Source organism: Teleopsis dalmanni, chromosome 2 (genome assembly GCF_002237135.1).
Source record: "Teleopsis dalmanni isolate 2A chromosome 2, ASM223713v2, whole genome shotgun sequence".
Taxonomy (NCBI): domain Eukaryota; kingdom Metazoa; phylum Arthropoda; class Insecta; order Diptera; family Diopsidae; genus Teleopsis; species Teleopsis dalmanni.
In genome coordinates this window covers 61,647,648-61,657,372 of record NC_051847.1, presented here as the reverse complement: position 1 = coordinate 61,657,372, position 9,725 = coordinate 61,647,648, and the positions used below count along the sequence as shown (strand labels likewise).

The following is a 9,725-nucleotide window of genomic DNA, read 5'->3' as shown; positions in this document are numbered from 1 at the left end:
AGTAATAATTTGGTAATATAATTGGTTAGATCACTTTCAATGTGGGGGTATAGAAAACATTATTAGTAATGGAAACACCATGGAAACGTCATGGAAACACCAGAACTGAAATAAAGGTAAGTCATATAACAATTTTATATATTAAAAAAAGTACTCTTGATGGAAATAGGATCAGTTCATTGCCTTTAAAACTGCATTGGCATAAAATAAGTTACTCCTAGAATCCATGATATTTTACTTTGCACTGCTAACATCTTGGGCACATAGAGCAATAGGGAAAGAAGATACTTGTACAGAACAGCACAAAGCCTCCTCTCTCTCTCTCTCTGGTAAAGTCCTTCCAATTTATTGAAATGAAATCACATTTTCTTATATTATAATTTTCTTTATTTTATTATATTTTATTTGATTTAATTTTTTATTAATTAATTTTATTTTAATAAAAACTTAAAATTTACTAAATTTAAATTACTTAAAGTTTTTGAAATCCGTAGCTACATTTTCGCAATATCATACAATTAAATAAAAATATATTCGTACATATATAAATAAACTGAATTCATAAACTTAATTAATTTCCAATATATGTATGTGTATATTCATATATGTATATAAGCTAATTTAATATGGTACAGTCGTAATTTAATTACAATTATTTTTGAATTACAATCTTTAGTCGTTTCATTTTTTGCAATAAAAAATTTTTATATAAAAATATTTTTTTTTTGTGCCAATAAGGACTTTTAAAAAACTCAAATTCTAAAAGGAAATGGCACGAAGTTGGGATACAATAATCTTATATATCGAAATTGTTTAAGTCTGACGATGTCGTATAAATCCTTTTTTTTTAAATTAATTTATAAATGAAACAAAAATTTATTACAAAATAAATATAAATATTTGCCATGAATTTTCATAATGAATCTAAAAAAATGCAAAAAGTTTACATTCGCTGAGCTGCTCTAGAAAAAGTATGAATGTGTGAAAAAAAGAAAGGACTTAAAGGATAGTTCATATATTTTCGAAATGGTTTTATAAAGATCGCTCACTTAAGATTTAGTTAGTCGGTACATACCGTAAGAACTTAAGCCGAAGCGAAATACACAGATGTAGCTGTTCTTACGGTACGTACCGATTATCTGATCCTTTAGAAAAGAACATTTTCGTTTGGTTTTATATTTTAATTTCGAAATAATATTTAATGAAATAATAAATTTTTTAACTTACAATTTTAGTTCGCCTATCTAACAATATAAAAAGTTATGCTTAAAGTTAAGAAGATTAAGAAGTATTTGATTAGCTGCAGCTTAGTAATAAAGTCTATTATTATTAATTTGTTCATTATATTTTGTTTTCCGAGTTTGCTTGTTATCTTATGTTACGTTATCACAGTTCGTACTTATATGACTAAGCTTAGACCTAAGGATGCATAGTTGATACTATATACTACACTCTAAGTTTATCGCCTAACTAAACTAAAATTAATTACAATTTTTCAATTTTTTAGAATACAACATAATTACATACACAATTACAAATTAAAATTACTCATATATAAGTACACTTAACATTAATAACGTTTAAATATATCAAACTGTTTAAATATACAGGATTTGGAGTGTGTGCTTAAATTACAGTTTATAGCATTTGCAGGCACTTAGGCGTATATGTGTATCCTTAATAAATACAATTGGTTAATAAATACAATCGTTCAATGCTTCAGTTGTGTATTTACATTTGCTATTGCAACGAGAAGTTGACTCATGCTTGTTCGTCTTAAGGCACTTTGTGTGAGGGGCGACTATCAGTCCTATCAGATAGCTCCTGTGGCAAGATCGTTGGGCAGTGTAGTAACTGTTGAATGGTTTGCTGTAGACATCACACGCGTGTTTCGCTCCTATGCAATGGTTGCAATTCTCTTTGGGTATCATTGTAGTATTCGTGGTCCGAGCTCGTTGGTTCTGAGCCAGGTACCGTTATGTCTAGCATTGTGGGCGCACCATTACAAACTGTCAGCACTGGTATGCCAATTGTTTGTGTGGGTATGGGCGCATTGCCGGCACTCAGTGCTTGCGCGTTCAGCAGATATTCGGGATTATCTATACTGGCTGGTACACCTATGAGGTCCATGTAACCGCCAGCGTTTGCCGCAACAGCAGCATTATTATTAACACTCTTATTGTTATTATTCAGATTTGTCGGACTATCAGATTGACAAGTAGGCATGAGATAGTCATCTTCATCTACAGGTAAATCGAGTCTTAAATTGCCTACACCTACTTCACGTGCATTGGAGTCTGTTTCATCATCGCCACTTGAATTTTTGTTCATAGGATCTTTACAGTATCTATTCAGTTTAGGCATTTCATCGGTGCTTTCGTGTTGATGTTGTGCTGGTGCTACTTTTGGTTGTAAATAATTCTCTGTTTCAGTCATAACCTCTGGACTATCCATAGTGGGTGCTAACTTGCGTATTAAGTCTTTTTCATCTTGGCTTGTATAGGAAGGTAGACGTGTAAATTTGTCATTGGGTATCACGAGATATCTATCAGGATCGCGTGCAAACTCCGCAAATACATTAACCAACTGCTTGAAAGTGGGTCTCATTTCAGCATTCAATTGCCAGCAAGAAAGTAAGGTGCAATAAATATCTAACGAACAAATTTTGGGTTGATCCAATTTTAAACCGCCCTCTATGAGTTCTGGTATTTGTCTAGCTGGTATATTTTCATGTGGACGTTGACCAAATGTCAACAGCTCCCAAATTGTGACACCAAACGCCCATACATCTGATTTACTGGTGAATATGCGATTGCGTATGCATTCTAAGGCAAGCCATTTTATTGGCATTTTACCACCAGTTGCTTTGTACTCATTGGAATCGTTATTCAACAACTTAGCTAAACCAAAATCTGTTATTTTAACGCAAGATGGTGTTTGCACAAGCACATTACGCGCTGCCAAATCTCTGTGCACTAAACGCATTTCTTCCAAATATGCCATACCCTTTGCTATTTGTGTTGTCCAGTTAAGCAAAGCCTTTGAACCAATCTTATCACGATTAGTACGTACATAATCCAATAAACAACCCAAAGGCATCAGTTGGGTTATCAACATCATTTCTGATGTCATGCACACCGCCAACAATTTCAACAAATTGGGATGCTCTACGGATGCCATAATATAAGCTTCACGTAAAAATTCTTCACTCGATTCTGCACCAGTACTCTTCAATAATTCTTTAATGGCCACTGGTATTTTAACATTTTCACCTTCTGGCACCCAAACACCTTTAAATACTCGCCCAAATGCGCCCATGCCAAGTACGCCACCCTTTCGTAGTTCTGCATCTTTCACAATACGCAACTTCGATAGATTAGGACCAATATTTGATGGTCGTAACGGTTCAGAATCCTCGCAACCTGATAACACCATTGTCATTTTAACAGCTTCTTTTTTGGCTTTGATTCTTTGCCGGCACACATAGGCAACGAAAGTGATGACACACAGCAAAGATGCCACAGTAACGAATGCTATTGTTATAAAAACATAGCTGTCTACGCCAGCAATCAATTTGGCGCCTTTAGATGGTATGGCAGAACAAAATGGGCCTATGTGCTGCGGTACATAGTTGACATATGGGTAATCTTGCGGACACTTGGCAGTGCAATTAAATAATGTGGAATTATCATAAGGATCACCGCCTCCAAACACTTTTAAACTGCGACATGCTAAACAATTCTCAGAACCTGGACCTGTGCAACCTTTACACTCGGAGTGACATTCGAAACATTCGCGATTAGTTTCATCAGCAAAATGATCTGGTGGGCATTCATCTTCACATTGTTCACCGCGTTTATAACCCGCACATTTGGAACAAACTTGCTCATGGAAACCGTAACCTGTGCAGATTTCGCAACGTGGATGACATTTACGGCAAATAGTTTTACCGGCAAGTGGTTTAAGTGCACCTTGTTCTTGTGGATTAACATACTCCAAATAATAGCCGACAGGACATTTATCATTTTTCATTAGGCAGTGATCAACTGTCGCAAGACTGTTTATTATGGCGAGATTACATGTTTTGCAGCCACCGGGACCAATTGTATCTCGTGGTCCTGTGCAACCCTCACAGGTCTGATGACACGGTCGACATATGCCATAATCTGAATACTTATTATCAGGACATACAGTAACACAACGCTGTTCATCCTTTACATGCACGCATTCATCACAATGTTCAGCACCGGGTCCTGAGCAAGTACGGCATTCCGGATGACACTCCTTACATGTTTTAGCATCAAATTGATAAGCGCTGGAAGAGAAAAAACATTTTTTTTTAATTTCATGTATATAAGTGGTTATATTTGCTGCTATAAATATATAAATTAAAAATCTGTAGACATAATCAGTATAGGTCTAAAGTTCAATTATCATTGAAACGTATCAATAAAGCATTATTAGAATAATTGAAAAGCAAAAAAATTAAATAAAAAAATGGGAATACTAGTAATGGCACTTTCAGAATAACATATTCGATAGATTATGTGATCCTAATACTATTTGGGAATATGAAATCATATGGACTACTCTTACAAAGAGCTGAATACTATTACTATTGCTTGCATTGTGCGATTTGCTTATGTTTGATTTCATAACAGAGTGATAATTACATTCAGTGATAATTTAAGAGAATCACATTCAGTGATAATTGTAAAGATTGCAATGAAACTAATAGTCAGATATTACACAATGGTAATCGATTTGATATAGACAAAGAATATTACCCTGTTATTTGTCATAGAGAATCAAGTCTTATAATTCCACATTACTAAGACTATTATTTCATTATTTATCATAAATAATCTAGTCTTATAAATTTGAATTATTAAGCCTTTATTCTAAAGAGATTAATAAAAGTTGTAGAGAATCATTTTTTGTTAAGAAGAATATTAAAATGCCAGTCTAATTTATATATAGACAAAACTTTAATAACTAAAAAGTGAATGGGTAAAAAAGACGTTCAGCATTATAACATATTATAGAAAATTAGAAATTGAAGATCCGATGCGATCTGCTGTAATCTTGTGCATTTAATTTTGAACCCAATCCCTTGGTTTCTACGTCTGGACCTGTGTTCATTTCAATTTAAATTCCACCTATCCACAATCCACCCCTTCTGCCTTATTCCCTACCCGCTACCTTCAACCATCATCCATCCACACCCAAACCCATGTAAACTTTTCATATTATTGCTTTTAGGTTCCCACAGGTTAAAAATAAGACATTTTGAAATTCTGATTCACAAAGAATCAATGCCAGATTGAAATAGATTCCATGTACTTTTCGGACTTTCACTCTATAGTTTCTCCCTACTATCACTACTAAATACTTCTACATATAATGCAATATAATATCTATGTTTACTTACTTTGTGACATTTCGACAGTCAGCAATACAAGTTCCGTTAAAAGCAAAGTTTTTACATTCCAAACATTGGTCGGTACCTGCACCCCAACAACCCGAACCGTTACATTGATCCGAACAAACCATTTTGTCTTTTTCTAAAAAATAAAACAAGTTATAATACATAATGATTTTTTATTATAAAAAAAAAAATATTAACTTACTGCATTCGGATTCCTCTCTGTTCTTTGCTATCACAACTCCATGATCCGGTTGTTTCTGTACTTTCTGCCAATCGATACCATTTACATAACAAATCTTTTTATTTTGTTGTATGACTACAGCTCCAGAATTAATACGTTTTAAATTGCGCAACTCCAAACTTTCTAGTGATGACTTAACAATTGAAAGCGAAGCAAAATAATTTTCCATCAACTGACGACCATGTATAACCTCTAAATTACGGAAATAAGATAAATTCTTAAATGCTGGATGTTCGCCTTCAATATCCAAATAACCAGTGATTTCTTTAACAGTAGAGAAAATCTCCAACCGATCTGGATGCATGGCAAGATAACGTGGACCCATCGTGTAGTTCGTGTAAATATCTTGATAGCCAAAAAATGTTTGATCCAAAACACGTATGGAGCCTTCAATAACTGTGCAACCTTTAAATGAATCTATATTGCCAGAGTGTAGAAGAGATGTCATGGGACAAGTTTTCGGACAAGGTCCATTGCAAGGTACACATTCACCATCTTTAGCCATTTTATCTAGTGGACAACTACGCACACAAGCACCACTATCCTTCAGTAAGTGCTCTGGACACTCTTTAACACAAGTGGCGCCATAAGCATATTTACCTTCAGGATTAGCTTCCCATAAATAATTTGTAGGATTGTATTTCTGCATTGGTGGACACTCCTCTTTACAAACGCCATCATCATAGAAATTCTTACAAGCAATACATTCTTTCTGTGTGGGACCAGTGCAGCCGCCAGCACAGAACAAATGACAACATTCACGTGGATGTGGTCCGAAACAACGACCCTGAGCACATTGTGGTGCACAATTTATTTTACTGAATTTCTGACAATTAATCTGACCATCACCCCAGCAACCGCGTTCACACGATTCATGGCATTTGCCGCACTCGCGTTCGGGTAAAGTGAAGTTGTACGTGTAATGATTGGTATTATTCGCACCTGTAGGAAGAAAAAGAATTGTAAAGTTAATAACGTTCATGATGAGAGATGGGTGTGTCACTTACCCGATATAATTTCATGCCAATCGATGGTTTTGATGTGACATAAATTGAAATTGTTGAAGAAACCCACTGAGCCTTGGAGAATATCACGTAAAGCAGGCATTTCCAATGTGAACATTTTGGAATGTGTGGCAAAAAGCGCAAACTGATCCTCTTGTACATTTAGATTGAATAATGTGCGACCGCGTATAATTTGTAGCCTACAAAGATTAAGTATAGAAGGTTATTTAATAGGAACGTTGGGGAAAGTTAAGGGAAACTCACCTAGGAAATACGACTCTCTTCACATCTACATGACTTATCAGTATGTAACCTGTGACTTCGCGTATATTTTCCAGGAAACTGAGATCGAGGTTTTCATCTTGTAGCCAAGTCAGTTCTAGATTACCATCCACGTAAGTGCAGTTGTTATAGCGATCGCGTAAATTTCTGTAATGATGTTCACGATTCGAGGGTACAGAAAGTCGAGATTTGGTACCAATGCAAACTGTAAATAAAAGAAAATAAAAAAATTAATATTCGTATAAATGATTTAATAAAAAATATATAAAACATATATATATATATGATTTAAATAAGTTTCTCATAACGTAACTTTTAGGTAATGGTAATTGCTTAATTTTAAGCCAATGCCATATTTAGTACGAAGCATTAGAGCAACAGTTGAGATTTCTATTTCCCATTGATTCTATTTCGATTGTGTTTCAAAGATTGCCTTATAAGGTCGGATTACAACTCAACAACAATGGAGGAGACAACAGCGCTGAATCAGCTGTTAACAACATTCGCCAATTATACAATTTTCCAACTATTAGCGAAACTAGTTTCAGCGAAATACATATGCGAAGCGAATTCAGAGAAATAGAAATACGTATATTAAGAGATAAATAATTAATTGCTTTAGCACTGTTAACTTTTAGCTTTGGGTTGCTGCCATTAGACCAGCCAACCGAAAATTCATATGCTACCAAAGATTTTAAATGGCGCTCGCTCTATGTGCATGCATCATACCAATTCTTCAATTCTCCTCCATTGCATCAGAGTTGGATCTCTGTGGCGTTCAAAAACAAAACACATCACGTACTCACATTTCAACTTTGTATGTTCGTTGTTTGTATTGCTTGTGTATTGCTTGTGTATCTTAACAGCACACAAACAAAAAGTATCTACAGTCAACACTCATATTTATTAGTGTGTATCTGTGTTGACTGTTTGTAGATACATTTGTAAGCGGTCTTGTGTTTGATTTATAAGTACGTTCACAAAACTACTTTCTTTTATCATTTTAACAACTTTGTTTTATGATTTATTTTACACAATTTTTTATTAGATACTTTTATGCAAATTTTCTTATTTATAAAGATACTTTTAGATGATAATACCAATTTAATTGATGTACAAATAAAATGATTAAATCGATCCATTATGTTTGACGCTTTAATTGATGACATTCACTTTTGTGTTCTTTTCTAAGAATAACAATTCTGTGAAAATATTTTATCAGTTAATTTGGAATTTTATTTCAAAATTTAAATCATTCTGTCATTAAATCAAACTGAATTGTTTTATTCCAGGTTGATGTCTTATACAAAGCAATATTAACAATTTATTATAAAGTATTAGACATACAAAGATATATAATATTAATCCACACAAGCTGAAATAAAATGGATTCATACTTTTATGTTGTACGAGTATATGGCATTATCCTCGAGCTTAATGTTCAGTTCTATTAACATCCATTGTTTTGTAGCATATTTACTAATAATTTTCAAATCAAGGTCCCATAACTGCTCGTTAATTGAAAAGAATTGTGGATATAAAGCTAGATAATATATTAAAAATAGCTTTTTTATATATCAGCCATATTGATTTATTGTATAACTTTTATTGAAGTAAAAAACTAAAGGTAATGCGAATTATAAGCATTTTTCCAGATATATCCGTTTATGTACATATATATTTTTTTATTTATGAGTTGACACTACATTTCATTTTAAAGTTAACTAAGTATAAGAAACTAGACTACTAGGTTCTTCTTGTTAAAAAACATATACATATATTATCACTTCTGTTATCAAATTCAATGCCAAAAGTATTACTTATGACATCGTCAAATAGGTGTAAATAAATTATAACAAAATTTCTTTCCTTATAATTAGTCTCTAATGCAAGAATAGATTTAATAACTAATTAAAAACTATATAGATTTATAGTTACTTTTTTATAATTTTTCATAGTTATAGAAAAATATTTAGGGTTTTTAAGATGTTATTATTTTGACACCATAAAAGTAATGTCACAAGAAAGAACTTAGCACCTAAGAAATAATCAAAATATCAATGACAATGGAATGCAACGCTATCGCCTGCCGATAACTCAGTTATCGGTGCTCCAGTTCTCTCAGTTCTTCGTGAATTGTTATAGCTATAATGATGCTATAACAATCCATATATATTTTCTAGGAGGTGTTCCTAGACACTAGTTTTTGTTTTACAAATTTTTTGCTGCTAAAGAGATTCGATAAGATAATGATGCTATAACAATCATTATGAAGAGATTCTAAATCAAGATTTTCAAATTTTAAATTTAATTTAAATTTTAATTAAATATAATAAAAATTTTTATTTTTCATACTATATATTAAAATCTATGTTTATTATTCAATTTAGGTTCATAACTAAATATCTTAGTTAGTATATATATATATATATCTCCAACTAATTTAAACTCCACACCATTCAATTGACAAGTTAACATAAGTAATTAAAAAAATTAAAAGCTCGAAAATTATTATCATCGCCACCTACGAAGAGTGCATTGTGGGTGCTCGCTTCATGGTAGGCGTGCGTAAGGTCTTTGCCGACCAACAAAGTGGGTTACACAGCAAGTAGGTAGGCGCTATGGTGCATTCAGATTTTACGCATAAATTAAGGCATTAATACTGACCACTAAGTTAAATTTATAATTTTAGAAGAAATGCATTTCAAAAAACATAAATAAAATTAAAGCCTCAATTTTATGCTCCCAAATTAAATTTATTATATGCATA

At 32.9% G+C, this 9,725-nt stretch overlaps 1 protein-coding gene across 1 annotated transcript in view; it reads right to left on the bottom strand.

Annotated features, from left to right (window-relative positions):
- Positions 1-665: 665 nt before the first annotated feature.
- The window catches only part of LOC119673883 (epidermal growth factor receptor), a 44,010-nt gene continuing 34,950 nt past the window's right edge, over positions 666-9,725 (bottom strand). Inside the window, exons 2-6 of the mRNA XM_038084983.1 lie at positions 6,938-7,160; positions 6,677-6,873; positions 5,631-6,611; positions 5,432-5,564; positions 666-4,315 (exon numbers count right to left, since the gene is read on the bottom strand). Of these exons, the coding sequence (XP_037940911.1) occupies positions 1,879-4,315; positions 5,432-5,564; positions 5,631-6,611; positions 6,677-6,873; positions 6,938-7,160 (3,971 nt within the window). The 3' untranslated portion in view covers positions 666-1,878. The remainder of the gene's footprint in view (positions 4,316-5,431; positions 5,565-5,630; positions 6,612-6,676; positions 6,874-6,937; positions 7,161-9,725) is intronic.